General features: G+C 35.4%; 2 protein-coding genes across 6 annotated transcripts in view; one reads left to right on the top strand and one right to left on the bottom strand.

Moving 5' to 3' along the window:
• GPSM2 (G protein signaling modulator 2) overlaps positions 1 to 10,575 on the top strand; it is a 58,181-nt gene extending 47,606 nt beyond the window's left edge. For both annotated transcript variants that reach the window (XM_037826475.1, XM_037826476.1), the window contains 5 exons: positions 783 to 853; positions 3,690 to 3,866; positions 6,370 to 6,529; positions 7,926 to 8,143; positions 9,198 to 10,575. In XM_037826475.1, the coding sequence (XP_037682403.1) occupies positions 783 to 853; positions 3,690 to 3,866; positions 6,370 to 6,529; positions 7,926 to 8,143; positions 9,198 to 9,437 (866 nt within the window). In that variant the 3' untranslated portion in view covers positions 9,438 to 10,575. The remainder of the gene's footprint in view (positions 1 to 782; positions 854 to 3,689; positions 3,867 to 6,369; positions 6,530 to 7,925; positions 8,144 to 9,197) is intronic.
• Positions 10,576 to 10,739: 164 nt separating this feature from the next.
• The window catches only part of CLCC1 (chloride channel CLIC like 1), a 65,362-nt gene continuing 60,596 nt past the window's right edge, over positions 10,740 to 15,505 (bottom strand). For 3 of the 4 annotated variants that reach the window (XM_037826479.1, XM_037826480.1, XM_037826477.1), the window contains exons 10-12: positions 14,473 to 14,814; positions 12,758 to 13,042; positions 10,740 to 11,059 (exon numbers count right to left, since the gene is read on the bottom strand). In XM_037826479.1, the coding sequence (XP_037682407.1) occupies positions 12,785 to 13,042; positions 14,473 to 14,814 (600 nt within the window). In that variant the 3' untranslated portion in view covers positions 10,740 to 11,059; positions 12,758 to 12,784. Of the gene's footprint in view, positions 11,060 to 12,750; positions 13,043 to 14,472; positions 14,815 to 15,505 lie in introns of all 4 variants that reach the window. The other variant, XM_037826478.1, reaches the window with a different exon arrangement.

Raw genomic sequence — 15,505 nt, 5'->3', positions numbered from 1 at the left:
TGCTTAGAGATACAGCCATATGTAATAAAAATATACAAAGGCACAGGGAGAAAGGGAAGTTATGGAGGGAGTTACACAATGGAGATTTAATGTGTTGGTAATGTTTAATTTCTTAAGCTGGATATTAGGTATCAGGTGTTCCTTATATTAAGCCCTCTTAAATACTGCTTAATTAAAAAAAAAATTGAATGGCTGTGAAAACTCCTTGTATTTAATGGTTGAAGATCCTACTTTTTATTCAATTTGTTTGCTGACTGGCAGTAAATATATCTTCTCATGAGATCTTAAAATGGAAAGGGATAACTTAGAGGAGTAACAATATAGTAATGGGGATGTTATTTTGATTCTTTGCTTTTCTCAAAATTGAAGTCCCAAGTCTTTTCCTTATGTTTTTACTTAAATCACTCTACAATTTTTTTTTTTTTTTTTTTTTTTTTTAGATTGTGTGTAGTATAAAACCAATAATTATAAAATGCCTTTTCTAAATTATGGGGTGATAGTAACCAGTGTTAGTAACCAATGTTAGTTTCCAACCAAAATGTAACATTCTTAAATCAAAGCATTTTAGAGGGAGTGAATATTCTATTTTTATGTAGCTGGTGTGGAAAATTATTCTTAAAAGCTCCAAATTAAAAGAAAAAGAATTCGTTTTGATTTACACATTTTCTCCTTCCATATGGGGTTTGTGTATCAGTTTTTAGAACTGAATAATGTAATGATGCTGAATTTGTTATCTTCATGGCTGATTAATTTGATTTGATTTTTTTTTTTTTTAAACAAAGGTGCTCGCCCCAAGTCAGGTCGCCGCCACAGCATGGAAAACATGGAACTTATGAAGTTAACACCAGAAAGGGTTGGCAGTTTTTATGTTTTAAATTTTGTGAACTGTTATAGTAAAATATTTTAGTAACTTAAATAGTTTAAATAAGCCTTGTCCTATATGGCTCTCACTTAAAAATAAGCCTTTAAAAAAAATTAGGGTTGAAAAAAGTACAGTGCAAAAACAATGTGTAGAGTATGTTGCCATCTGCTTAAGAAAAAGATATGTGTATATGTATCCTTTGTAGATGCATAAAACACTTCTGGAAAGGATATGTAAGAAAACGGTGATTGCCTCTGAGAAGAGGATTAGCTATCTGGGTTAGGGGAAATAATATACCAGTTTGAACTGTTTCAGTATTTTACCACGTGCATGTATTACTTTTTTTTTTTTAATTAGAAAAGATCAAGAAGATCAGAAAAAAGATCAACTAAATAACATAGCAATGTTATTGCTTAAATTTTTCAGAAGTGAGAATTAAGATTTTACCAAGCTATATATAGCAAGCTAATAATTGACGAAAATAGAAAATATTTATGGTCAAAGGGGGTAGTACTTTTTCTTACTGCATTTTTTGAAAAGAATTTCTAAAGTTGACAAAGAAACTACTTTTTATTCAAGATGCATCTTCTCTAGGCTATTTTCATTGGTGACCAAGAAAGGACTTTATAATTGGAAAAAGGCTAATGAACAAATCCAGTGAACCACATGTGCCAAATCATTTGCATAGGCTCCTTTCTTCCACTTCTGTTTACTTAATTTTACATTGTTAAAATAGGTGCTTGTTCCTTTGTAGTATATTTTTTAAAACACTTTTTATATATGTTCATAATAGCAACTCTAGAAAATTCTAACAAGGAAATTAAAATCATCAGTAATCCTACCTCCAGTGGTAATTACAATTAGTATTTTAGTATCTCTTCATCTGGCATTTTCATAGGAATGTTACTAAATTGTAGATACTATTTTGTAGTATATTGAGAACATCTCTCCCTGTCATTAAATATTCTGTCCTATTGTTATAATGAAGGACATATGATTTTTTTGTGTGAATAATTTTCATAAGACCAACATTTAATTGTCTTGGATGTATATCCAAGATTCTTTTTTAAATTCCAAACTTTCTGAGTTGTTTACAAACTCTGCTTAGCTTCCTAAAGGAATTTGCGGTTTCCTCCCAAATACCCAGCTCTTACCTTGTCAGTGGTTCTCAAATATGATTTTGTTAAATCCACAGACTATCAAAAACAAAACAAAACAAAAAACCCTTTTGGCAATTTAAGTCTCTCTCCTTTCCTTATTGTAGGAGCTACTAACAAGAATCAAAATTAATTCGCTGCCTCTGCCTTACCTCTGTAGTCATACTAATAGTAAATCCCATAAGACGCTGACCAGATTTAATCCTATAATCCCAAGAGCCAAAGATAAAGTTTTATCTCAAATTTAAAATGTTTGCATGGAATTAGTTGTGTTTTTTTATCTTCATAATAAAGTAGTCAAAAAATCCGTTAATCTCAATTCTCTCAACAAGGTAACAAAGTATATATAAAGAAAAAGGGAGATTTCTGATACTTCTTGGGAAATACTGTAATGAGAGGAAACTTTTGAGATCTTGCATGCCTGAAAATATCTTTTTCCTACTCACATTTAATTGGTAATTTTGTTGACTGTAGTTTTCTAGGTTGGAAATAATTTCCTTTATAACTTTGAAGACATTGCTCCACTGTCTTCTTGTTTTCAGTGTTATCGTAGAAAAGTCCAAATAACTGTATAGGAAATATTTTTAACTTTTCACATTTCCATTTGGAATTTAGGTGCAGTTTTTTTTTTTCTCCCTATTCAGTAAATGCTGAAATCCACTATAGCAAATAATTTCCATTTATAACCTGTATGAGAAAAGGAATAGAGAGAAAAAAAAACAAACTACATTGTGATACAGATACAGGTATTAGACAACTGGCTTGGTTCACTTAGTAGTTATATGTCTCACTTCTGTACATTAGCCTTGAGGTATGGGTTAGTCCAATCTGTGCTTTGTGGGGAATTTTCTGGGTTGATGGAAATGTTCTATTTCTGGATTGTGGTAGGGATTATATGACTTCCAACTATATGCTCAAAATCTATGCATTTGTTCGTATGTAAGTTTTACCTATGAAAATATATGCCTGATCAGAATTGTCAATTTACTACATAACTTGAACCTTTAGTTACTTAAAAACACCGAGTATTAAAGCTACAAGTGTTAAGGAGCTACTCTGTACTGTATGTTTCCATTTCACTCAATAAATATTTGTTATTTTGAGTCTGTTGTTTAGAGGTTGTCATATATATTTAAACAAGATCTAAACCTATAGAAATTGCTGATTAAATGTTCTGCCTATTGAAAATTTAGTATGATGTTAGTGAAAAAGAGTAGTTTTATCAATAGAAAAAGTACTAGTGCCATATAAGTTTTAGATGTTAATTTTTATGGTTCAAAATTTTATGTCTAAAATTTCCAGTTATAACAGATTTTTAAGTAACTCACATCCAGAATAAAGTTTTGACTCCTTTTCTGACCATTCAAATTTTATCTTTATGGGGATTTGGCAAACTTTGTTTTCTTACTCTTAGTTTTTTAAAAACTGCTATTTTAATGTTTTGATAATGAGAAATCCATAGTACGCATTTGGTGTCATCTCTTAAAAACAGTGAAATATATTGGCAAAAGTTTAAGAGATCTTCTCCTCCCCTTTTATTTTCCCTCCCATCTACTAAATGAATGAAGATGGCAGGTTCATATAGGAAACCAGGGAGAGCTTTGTGTTTTTTTTTTTGTTTGTTTTTTGTTTTAATGTCATCCTTACCATTTGTATTTATAACTTTGTAGGTTCAGAACTGGAATAGTGAAATTCTTGCAAAACAAAAACCTCTTATTGGCAAACCTTCTGCAAAGCTACTCTTTGTCAACAGACTGAAGGGGAAAAAATACAAGACTAATTCCTCCACTAAAGTTTTCCAAGATGCCAGTAATTCCATTGACCACCGAATTCCAAATTCTCAGAGGGTATGCTTAACATAAGTTTTTGAATATTGTGTTTTGAGTACCTAAGTTGTAGATTTATTGAAGGTGTACTGAATTTTATATAATTTTGCAATTTTACTTGACATTTAATATAAAAATATCTTATTTATTCAAATAATTCTTCTATATTTCCATCTTTTCTGTCTTCTTCAAAGCTAGAAACAGTAACTCATTGATGAGTTGTTCCACTATTTGGGACAGTAATTCTTTGTGTTTCCTGTTGCTGTTGTTTTCAAAAACACTAGCATTTCTTTGAATGTAATGTTTCCCAGTAAACTGTCCTTTCAAATTAGGAGTGAGAACAATCAAATTAAATTTGGATGTTCAAGGATTTTTAAATACTTATTTAGAATGAAGGGTGTCTGCTAGCATCAACTTATACTTAACTCATATTATTGAAACTATAATAATAGCATTGGAAACTATTTTGATGAAAAATGCACACAAGATATTAAGTATAATTTAAAATATATAAAATCAAAATATCATGTGTTTAAGTATTAGAAATCTCTTATCAAACTTCCCTTTATCCTGGTCTTAGATAAAAGGATCCAAATAAATTTCAAAGAAGGTACTTCATATAATCAGTTCCATTTTTCAAGCAGTGAGACCCTTTGAAAAAATTGCTTTGGTCTTTTTTTTTATGCAATTTCCCTTGGTCCCTTGTCAGCCTTCCATTTATATCTGTACCCCTGAAGTATTCTTTGCCTTTATTTTTATCAGTGGTTTCTTAAACAAGTTTTCTGGGCCATAAATGACCAAAAAAGGAAAAATTATGGGGTATGTATAAATGGCTCAGGAATTCAAAGCAGGCACCATTTGTTTGAAGTTTGAGGTTTTAACTAAGACTACTTAGCACAACTGAAAATGTACATACTTCTGGAGCTATACTGTTTTGATGTTCAGAATTTTGAATTGAGTTTTTTTTGCACCTAGGAAAGTCTTCGTTGGTGATTAATGCATTTAAAGATGAAGTCCTAGAGAAGTTAATTTTGATTATCTGATAGGATTTCTAACCAGGGAGGAATGGACAGAACTGGACAAACTGGAATAGCCACAGAGCTTAGATGGCTTCAGTAACAAGCAAACACTGATAACCTGTTTTTTAGCATGTTGTGCCCACCACCAGCCCTGCCTCAAAATTTTCCATGGTTTCCAAGACTTTGGTCTCCCCCTTTTTGTCCTCCTCTGCCCTATATTGCTCCTCCTCATTCCCGCTTGCTGTCTCTCTGGCTGTCAGTCACCTAAATGTTGGTGGATTCATCCTCAGTTCTACTCTTTTCTCCCTCTGTATACCCCCATTTGCTCCCTGATTTCAACTACAGCCTATGTACATCCTTATTATTCCTAAACCTTAAACTCAACATGTTAAAAGCAACATGTCTGAACCCCTTCTGATAGGTTGCTCCTACTCCTGTTTTTATCTCAATCATTTTAGACTCCCTCTCCCTAACCACATACAGTCAGTCACCAAGTCCCTCAGTCACCCCCCCACCCCCACCCCATCTCTGCTTCTGTTTCCTAAGTCTAGTACTTCACCTCTTACTAGACTACTGGAAAAGGCAGCTAAACTCATCGCCCTGCCTTTGTTAATAATCCTGGAGGTGCCAGTTCTTTCTGAAAACAATGGCTTGAAATTGACTTGCCAGTGCTCCTCTTATTTCACATAGGATAAAGTCTAAACTCACTAGCATTGCAGACAAAGGCCCTTTCCCATCTCTTCCCCTCCGGTACTCTTCAGTTCAGTCACGCTGAACTATCATCTCCTGAAGACGACAAACATTTGCAATTGTATATTAATCAGTATGAAATGACTCAAACTTGCAAATGCCTATGCATTCTTCAGAAGAAAACCCAAATAGTTTTCTCTATTTCCTCTAAGAATATAAACTATACTATGTTTATATTTTATAATACTTAGATCATCATGAAAATGAATTGAAGATTGAATTCATAGTCTCAGTTTTGAAGCCTTCCAAATAAAATATGACAGGTTTCCCCCTCAAATATTTATTTGGCATTTATATTTTCCAGGATTTTCAAATCTCATATAATTACAGGTCTTGGAAATCACTATGCTAGGAGAATACGTTTACTTTCTTAGTTCAACAGTTTTTACAAAGATCAGTTTAAATTCTGTTGAAGTTAAGAATGAACTTTGAGCCTGACATACATGCTTGTATTGCTGACATTTGTTATACTGAATTATTTATTATCTGTAGTAATGAGTCTAAGTTAGGTTTCTTTAGCCTTAGAAATATATGAATTAAAAACTAAAATAACAAGAAATGCCTTTTGTTAGTTGGGATGAAATTATGCTTTTTCTTTTTATTACCGTCTTGTGGTATTCTTCATGAAAATAAAATGTCAATTTTTAATCTTTATTCTTTACCTTTTGCATTTGAGTACATCCTGATGTTCCACTCTTCATCTCAGGATAATGCTGGAATATTTAAGTGTACTAGTCTTTCTCTCCATATTTTAGAAAATCAGTGCAGATGCTATTGGAGATGAAGGTTTCTTTGACTTATTAAGCCGATTTCAAAGCAATAGGATGGATGATCAGAGGTGTTGCTTACAAGAAAAGAACTGCCGAACAGCTTCAACAGCAACTTCTTCCACTCCCCCCAAAATGATGCTAAAAGGTAAGTCATCTGTGCCTCTCACCAAATTTTAATAGTTCCCTTTGATGATCTTGTGATTTATCTTTAAGGACTTAGTTCTCATCATAGGACATACAATATAAATGAGCCTGAATTCAGGTATATCAGAATGCTGGTTGTTAGTTAGGTCCAGAGCCATTCAAGAATTCACACAACACAGCGAGTCATGGTTTAAGTAGAGAGTTTAAGGTTTATTAGAGGAAGAAAGCAGAACAAAGCAGATGGGGGCCATCAGAAAAGAAAGAAAGGAAAAATGGTTCCGGCCCTCTGAGAGCAGCATTTTTTAAAGGAAAAACCCATGGATGTTGGGGGGGAAGGGTCCTGCTGAGTGTGTTCTGGGCCTTGATTGGGTGAGTGCTTATCAGTTTCTGCTGAATGGTTACTAGGGTTTTAACACACTACTCTTAATCTTCCCTTGTCCACCCCCTGGGGTCTAGGCGCCACTGTGACTGGGATTTCTAAAACAACCTTCAACCCTTAGTTTACTGCGCACCTGGTACCTGTGAGATAAGCAGCAGGGCCCCTGGATCAGACATTCCTTCTATATGTTAGACTCTTTTTTCTGGGGTCTGACACTGGTATTGGTGCAGATCAAAACAAGGTTTTGTTTCAGTTCCCTTGAGTATATCTGTCCTTCCAGTCCATGTGCTCTGTAAATCGTATTCCCTCCCTAGTTCCTTTGGGGTTGGAAAAAATGCAACTTTAAGAAATAGATACTGAGAAAAGAAACAAAAAAGGTGGTATCAGTCACATATACCTTTTAATTATATGTAAAATGTAAATACTTAATATCTGGGATTGAAAAAGAAAAGCCAAAATAGACTGAAAAGGAATTTGAGGCTAAAGTTGTAGCAAAGGCTTGTCTGAGCCTTAGGAAGGTCGGAAACAGGTTGGTCACCCAATTTTTTTTATTTCAGCTACAAAAGACTTCCTCTACCACAGACTGAGGTTTGCCAGAAGCACTTATCTCCTAAGTTTAGTTAATGATTCCTATCCAGAGAAAGGAATAAAAAACTCTGTCCCATTCACACTGGTTTGAGAAATTATGTAAAAAAAGGTTTATTCACCTTCCCAAATGTAACCCTGTATCTGGTAAAATTACACTTTGGGTGAGTATTTGATAAAGGGCAATATAGTCAAATCCGAATAACCCCTTAGCAGATCATTTGAAGTACTCTGCGGTTCATTCTTCCCTTCTCAAAAAACCACACCCGTGTAGTCAAGTCCCATCTATCAGTGACTATCCTTGATAGAGCTAAAACTGGACAGAGGATATTGGGGCTGAGGAGGGCAGAAAACTAGTTGATAAATATGATTATTTCTGTACTAATGTTTTGGATTTTTTTTTTTTTTTTTTTTTTTTTTAATTTCTTCAAAGCACCATCTGTTTCTATGGTATCCCCCAATACGGATGAGTTTTTGGATCTTCTTGCCAGCTCACAGAGTCGCCGTCTGGATGACCAGAGAGCCAGTTTCAGTAATCTGCCAGGACTTCGTCTGACGCAAAACAATAACCAATCAGTGCTTGGCCAACTGATGACTAATGACAACAAAGAGCCTGATGAAGACTTCTTTGACATCCTTGTAAAATGTCAAGTATGTCTTCCTGTTTTCCGTAGCTCAGATGCTAGTCCGAGTTTGGGGATCATTCTTTTGTTATTAAAGAGTGCAGTTTGCATTAGGGAGGCTATCAGTTACTATTTAGGGGGCCATCAGGCACAATAGATCCCTTATTAGAGCTTCTCTTTTTCTTGTACTCATTTTGGTGGTGAGGTAAGATGATGTTGATTATCCCTGCTGAGCTGTGGTGGAATGGAGACTAGGCTATGGAAGGAAACCTAGAGAAGAACCAGCCCTCCTTTTCTGCATTTTAGGAGGTAGCAGCAGAAGCAACCAGTGATTAATACAAAGACAATCTAGCTGGGACCCTGTCTAGATAGTTTACCATTTGGGAGAAATGTAGATATTGATAGCTTTCATATTTTAGCTGTTTTAATAATTGTTAACCAAAGTGGTTAAGGAGTATCTTAGATGGCTTGTTCAGTTCTGTAGAGTGATAACAGAGACATTCCATCTGCCTGATCCTAGTTCTGTTTGTGCCTCATTTCCTCATTCATAAATAGACTTAAATGATGTCAGGTAGTACCTACCTCATTCATTCAATGAAGAAAAATTATTTAACACCTGTATGTGCCAGGCAGTATTCTAGGCATTGGAGATACACTCGCTTTTTAAAGGACCTACATTTTAGTGGGAAAGCCAGTGAATAAGTGTGTGTGTGTGTATGTGTCAGGTAGTGATCACCTTCCATGAAGGAAAAGTAGGATGGGGGGTGGTGTGCCTGTTTTAGCTGGGTTGGCTAGGGACTGACCTTTGAACAGAGACCTGAATGAGGTGAATGATTCCACTATGTGAGTATCTAGTGAAAAAACATTACATGCATAGGAGAAAGCAAGTCCCCTTTTAGATACAGAAATTTAGCAGGTTCAAGGAATGGTGAGGCAGCCAGTGTGACTGGCAAGAGGCGGCAAACAGGGAACTGTTTTAAAGCTACATTTTCTTATTGCGAATGACAGACATAATGAAACTTGATACTTTCCTTACGTGTGATATTTGTGTTTTAATCCCCATCTCTTAATTAAATCTTTAGGGGTCCAGATTAGATGACCAAAGGTGCACACCACCACCGGCTGCCACAAAGGGACCAACAGTACCAGATGAGGACTTTTTTAGCCTTATTTTACGATCTCAGGCAAAAAGAATGGATGAACAGAGAGTTCTTTTACAAAGAGATCAAAACAGAGACACTGAATTTGGGCTAAAAGAACTTTTGCAAAGCAATGCTTTGTTGGAATTTAAAAATTCAGAACAAAAATCAGCAAACCACTAGTTACTATGGATTTTTTTTTTTAAGTGACTATTTCCTTTCAGAACACTGCGAGGAAATTCAACTTACTACTTTTTTCCTTAAAAGGAGAATTTATAGCACTATAATACAGCTTAAGATGTTTTTAGAATGATGTAAATATTTTAACCTTGAATAGTATAGCATTAAGGAATTAACATTCCTCTAGATACTCATTTCAGGGTGGAGGTGTCTTTGTAAGGTGCTTCATCATCAATTTTTGTAATTACTGCTTGGAGTTGTGGGTTTTGGCAACTTTATTAGATTCCTTTACTTAAGTGTTTGTAAAGCAGGAGTTGAATCCTAGACTAGAATTTAATTCTCTTGCTAATTTTTAAGGAGCTTAGTAATTGACAGTGGCACTTTTTAAATACTTAACCATGGATGTAGTAGAGACTCATGCTGTTTAGTAAAAATAATGTACTTGACCAACCTAAAGATGTTATATAAAAGTTTTTTTCCTCTAAGAAAATCGGTCTTATTTTCCATGTATTTTTAAGCCAAAGTCAGTATAAAACAATCTCTTAAAAACTTCTTCCTTTAACTATATTACGGACCACTACCTGTATGTTTTAAAATTGTCTTCTTTGTTGCATAATTATTGCTTCAAAAACAAACTTTTATATGACCTAATGTTTTTTTTAAAAAAAAAGTGGTTATTTCAAGAACCTAGGCCACTTAAGTAGAAAACAGATGAAAACTCACAAAAATTAAGTACAAAAAAGGAGGTTACAGGAACTAAGCCATCATTAGGCCTCACTCTCCTTAACCCAGAAATTGAAGGTATGTGATAGGACATGAGGAAGAGAGAGAAAGCAGGGTAGGTCACAGAAGGGGCTGGACTAGGGCTGAACTGCATAATGCAAATAAATGCCCACACCTGGAACAGGCTGGCAACTTATCCAACTCTGGCTGTTTCTGATTCGGCAGACATGGGATGGGATCTGGGCCTCTCTCATCTTTCTAATAGTCCTTCAGGTGATTCTGATGGGCAAACAGAAGAACCACTTCTCTAAATGGCCAAAAGAAGATGAAAAACTTTTTAGTTGCATAATCTGTAATGAATTTGAGGGCTCAGTTAAAAAAAAAAACAAAACAAATTACTCTAGGTTCTTAGAGCAGATAGAAATTTTGCCAAAAGTATTAACAAGTTAACATCTAGATTATGTATCGTTTACATATATATAATGTGTGAAAGTGTGATATTCTGGATAGTATCCTTCAAAAACTGCAGACATTTTCAGGGGCTTTTTCTTATAATGATATGCAATAAGCAGAGACAGCATATCAAACTACAGTAATGTAAAAATAAGTTTATTTTGTGTATATGGTGGTTCTTAGATCCTATAAACATTCAACATTATCTATTCAGTTTAAAAGTTGGTTTTAAGGGCTGTCAACCCCCATTCTGACTTTCCTAAAAGTTTGTCACTATAAGCCTTAATTGTAATAATAAAGCTTGGCTAACCAATCTTTCTAGTTATGAACTGGCCTTGACATGTTCATTTAGCTTTAATAAAGTCTTCCCTGAATTGCTGTCATCATTCAACAGCATTAGCATGTTGCCTTGCTAGTTGTCACAGTCGATTTCACCCCCAAATGGGTATCTGTAAGGAAAAGATACGAAGATGAAATTTTATTTAAATTAAAAAACAAAAGGATTTCTTTTGGACTGATTAAAAGACAAATAAGAGAAAAGTGCGAGCAGCATTAACTCTATGCCTGCAGTTAAGGCTTATCGTGTGAAACATTTGTTTCTCTCCAAACAACGAGATCACAGCTCCCAGTACAGCCACCACCTTGGGAGTGTATTCCTGTATCAGTGTGAACAGGTCTAGTAAGTACTCAAAGAGGACTACTTTACATGTTTTTTTTTTCCCCTTCAACCTTGCTCATGTTCACAAATCTATTCAAACCTGCAGGCACCCTTTCATTAATTTGTTACATGCCTACTGTGTTAATTAAAAAATCTTTATCTCTTAGAAAAATGATTTCCTTTCTGATAAAATACTGAGGATGCTTATACTATTCATCTGGAAAATATTACATGTAAAACTGAATTATTACAGGTGTCCAAATTATGCTTCTGGGGCCAAAAATGGATATTTTCTGCATTTCACGTAAAACATTTCAAAAAGCAGTTGCTTTGTTTTTTTTCTGAAATGTCTGCATGAAAAGACCTTATTCCTGATATTTTTAGTAAGCAGTTAAACATAACTTCTGTGAATATGGTTAAAACAAAGGATACCTGGATGTATGTGTAATTTGCTTCATAGCTAGGTGTATAAATTTGCAAAATTTATAAATTGCTCAAAAAAAACTAAAAATGAGAAATATGTTTTAAAGTCATAAAAACTAATTTAAAATGTTGATTATATGCCCCGTCTTTGCAGTCTGTTTAAAGCACCTTACTGCTTTCTTATTCGTGGTATCTTGAAAAGTTAGAATTTCATGTGTTCAAGACAATATGGTTTGCTACAACATAAATAATATACAGTAATAGCCAACAGTCTCAACTGCTGGGAGTCTGAGCACAAGGAAAATAAGTCCATAAAGCCTGTGTTCTGCATTTGGTGGGGAGAGAATGTAGCTCTCAGTCTACTGACTAAAACTGAGGTTACCAATTTAACAAGATATGTTATCTAAATTCTTCTGGCAATCTTCCAGTGATAGCTGCAAGATCTGAGAGATGAAGGTAGGATAAGAAAGCTGAATTAAGCTTTGGAAAGCAATCTCCATAGAGACAAATAACTGAGGCCTCAGCACAACTGATGCTGGTAATGCAGATTCTGGCTACAGTAAGATGCTGCAGTACAAAAGAGGGTCAACTTGACTATTGTGGACCTTCGTTAAAAGCTGTTTTTGAGAAACTAATCACTTTGGAAACACTGTTTGAACTCAATGCATAACTAACAAATTATCCTCTGTTAACTAAAGTAGGTATTACAGGACTTCCACTAGGCAACATACACTTTGGTTAGCTGGCTTCTGTATATACTTGTAAAGAATAAATTTCATATCCCTAATTCAAACTGGTCTCTTTAAGTATCCAGAGAATCAGTGATGCCTGCCATATGTTCATCTTAGAATATAACTTCTATGAGACCCTGTTCAAAATTAACCCTTTGTGGGACATGTCTTAATGACTAAAAGAAAATTAAATGGAAGCCTTTATATACATGCGTATGTTAATTCTGATTGTCAGTAAAAATAGTAATAAGTTAGTTGGCATCTTTGTAGTAAATATCTGAATATTAGTAGAGAAGAAGTTGCGAAGAGGATACGTCAGACAACCCACAGAAGACCTCAGAGTGGCGTCCATATCTGTTCCTCTATCCACACGGGCTCCCGACTGGATCCTTTCCACATGCTGCAGCTGCAGTTCTTGCTGGGCTGTTCGTGCTGCCTTTGGCTTCAGTCCTGAGCTGGGCCTTCTCCACTGCAGGTGACTCTTCCACACTCCCTGCTGTCTCGTGGCCAGACATGGGCTGAGCAAACTGGCTGCTTTTAGTACTGCTTTCTGTGAGTGTGCTTTCTTTTGGGATTTCAGCTGTCTCGTTTGGTTTTGCATCCAAAGTAAGTGATTTATGCTATAAAGTATAGATTTATATTTTGTTATAATTATTTAATTTTAATGTGAAGGTTTACTAATCAAATATGCTTAACAGGTTCCTATCTCTTTTAAATCCTAGTTCAAAGTTGCATTGCAATTATATAAATACTGTTAAGCCTCACAGCTGTACGTTCTACGTCAAGGAGTCAGACACTTAAAATGGTACTGGTCTAGAGACCTAGCTTATTAGAAGAGGTCAGTGAGACTGGTGACCAGCATTGCTAACTCCTCTTGCCTGATGAGAATAATACACTCAACAAAACAGACACTGGAAGGTTGGGGAGAGAATCAGGCAACAAATACATTAAGAAACTATAATATATAGCAATGTTAAATAGTGTTAAGGAATATGTGAATAAACAGGGAAAAAGATAAGTGCTGGAAGTGGGGTGGTGGTGATGGGGTCAGGCTGCAGTTTAAATTAGGGTGGCCTGAAAAGGTGACATGAGTGAAGACGGGAAGAAATGAACCAGATAAATGCGCAGCGCAACAGCTTTCTGCATACAGGGAACAGCAAGCACAAAGGCCCTGAGTTCAAGCAGCAGTGAGAAGGCTCTTGTGGCTGAAGGAGAGTAAGCACAGAGGCAGAGCAGGAGGAGACCAGTGAGGGAAGGGGCAGATCAAGGAGGTTGGGAAGCCACTGAGGGATTTCTGAGATGACTGTCAGGTAACTATTAAATCTGGAAGGAACATCTTAAGTTTTTCTGGATGCACGTAGACAGGCTTATTCTTTCTTTAAGGAACATCAGGGGAAAGTATTATTTAATTTCTTGGGTTTTATTGTGTTCGTAAGTTTCTCAAAGGTTTGGAGTTGCAATGAAACTTTGCAAATGACAATACAAAGTCTTCTCTCAAAGAGAAATCAAAATATCATTTTTAGATAACCAATAATATGAAAAAAAATCATCACCATGCTGCAGGTCAAAGGTATAGTCTTAACCAGTCAATGGCATAATACATTTGGGAAAGCAAAGTTTTGATCCCTCCTCCAACCCATCTTCCATCCTGCTAAGTCTTCAGAGGCTCTGCTGCAAGTTTCCTAGGGCTCTGGACCTTTCAGAGAGGAATTTGCTCATAGCTCTTTAAATGTAGAAATTTTAGTCATACTCAAGTATTGGCATCTTTCATATAAATTACCATCTGTTCTAACAAACTACCATTAAATAGTGTTTCACATAAAAATTAAACCTCATTTTATTTCTCCTGAGGAGGCTGGACTAACCTGACCAGAAGCAGGGGGGTGGGGGGAGGTTGGGGTGGGGAAGGAAGTTGCTAATTATATCATTAATGATATAATTAATGAAAAGTAAAAGTCTTTTGGAGTAAAAATACTTAACCAAAAAAGCTCTGTAAGAAGAATTTAGGCCTAGTATGAAGAGAGAGCAAAATAAATAGTTGCTAACTTACACTGGATACCACCTTGGGATGTTCTTGTGCCTCTGCATCTGGTAAATCAAATGCCCGGAGCACTTCAGGGCTCTTGTTGCCAGTCTGAAATCTCAAGTCAACATCTCTCTCTCTCAAAGCATCTCTTCTACCCTCATCTGTTTTGCCATAAGGCCCTTGTTCACCGGGACCAATCTGGCTCCTATAATAGAAATCTGCATCACCTGCTCCACCATGGAGTCTATAATCAATTTCCTTCTGACGTCTTCTATCACCTGAGTGAAGTGCCAGGAGAGGGTCTCTCTCAGAACCACCTAAATGTCTCAGCATACCAACTGATTTTCCAGCACCATAGCAGAAACTCTACAAGGAAAGGAAACACATTTTCCTGAGCACTTAATGGATGACTTAAAATGGAGTTATAAGGTGTATTATTCAAGGTGCTAACACAATTATGTAATTTAAAACTTGTATTTATAGGAATAAATATTAATCTCACTGTTTTTTCCCCTCTAGTGGCCTCTTCTTTAGATTAATACAAGGCCAGGTTACAATAAAATTTAAGAAATCACTCAGTATTAAGTCATTCCAAAGAGCATAATACATTTTGATTGAATTTTATTATAACATGGCAGTTAAGCTGAAGCCTATAAATTTAAATTAAAAGGTTCTAGTTTGCTGATAATTGTTGATATGTTTATGTCCACAACCATCATATAAGGTAAATGATAAAAATTATTTAAAATGGTACATCAAGGAAACATTCTGCTGTAGGGTTTGTTTTATTAAAACAAACCCATGCTTAAGCTACAACTAAAATTTAACAGATTTTGGTTCCATTCCATGGAAAAGACTAGAAAGCAGTTCTCAATGTACAGCCCAGGGCCCCCTGTGGGAATCCTGAAACCCTTTCAGGGATCTGTAAGGTCAAAACTTTTTATAATACAAAGACACTATTTGTGTTTTTCACTCTCCTTATCTTGTGAGTGTATAGTGGAGTCTTCCAGGGCTACATGACAAGCGATGACACCATCACTGTGACAGCTAGTGGGAT

The sequence above is a fragment of the Choloepus didactylus genome, chromosome 2, assembly GCF_015220235.1.
Source record: "Choloepus didactylus isolate mChoDid1 chromosome 2, mChoDid1.pri, whole genome shotgun sequence".
Lineage (NCBI taxonomy): Eukaryota > Metazoa > Chordata > Mammalia > Pilosa > Megalonychidae > Choloepus > Choloepus didactylus.
Note: the sequence above shows the minus strand (reverse complement) of the source record. Positions and strands in the feature narration are given on the sequence as shown.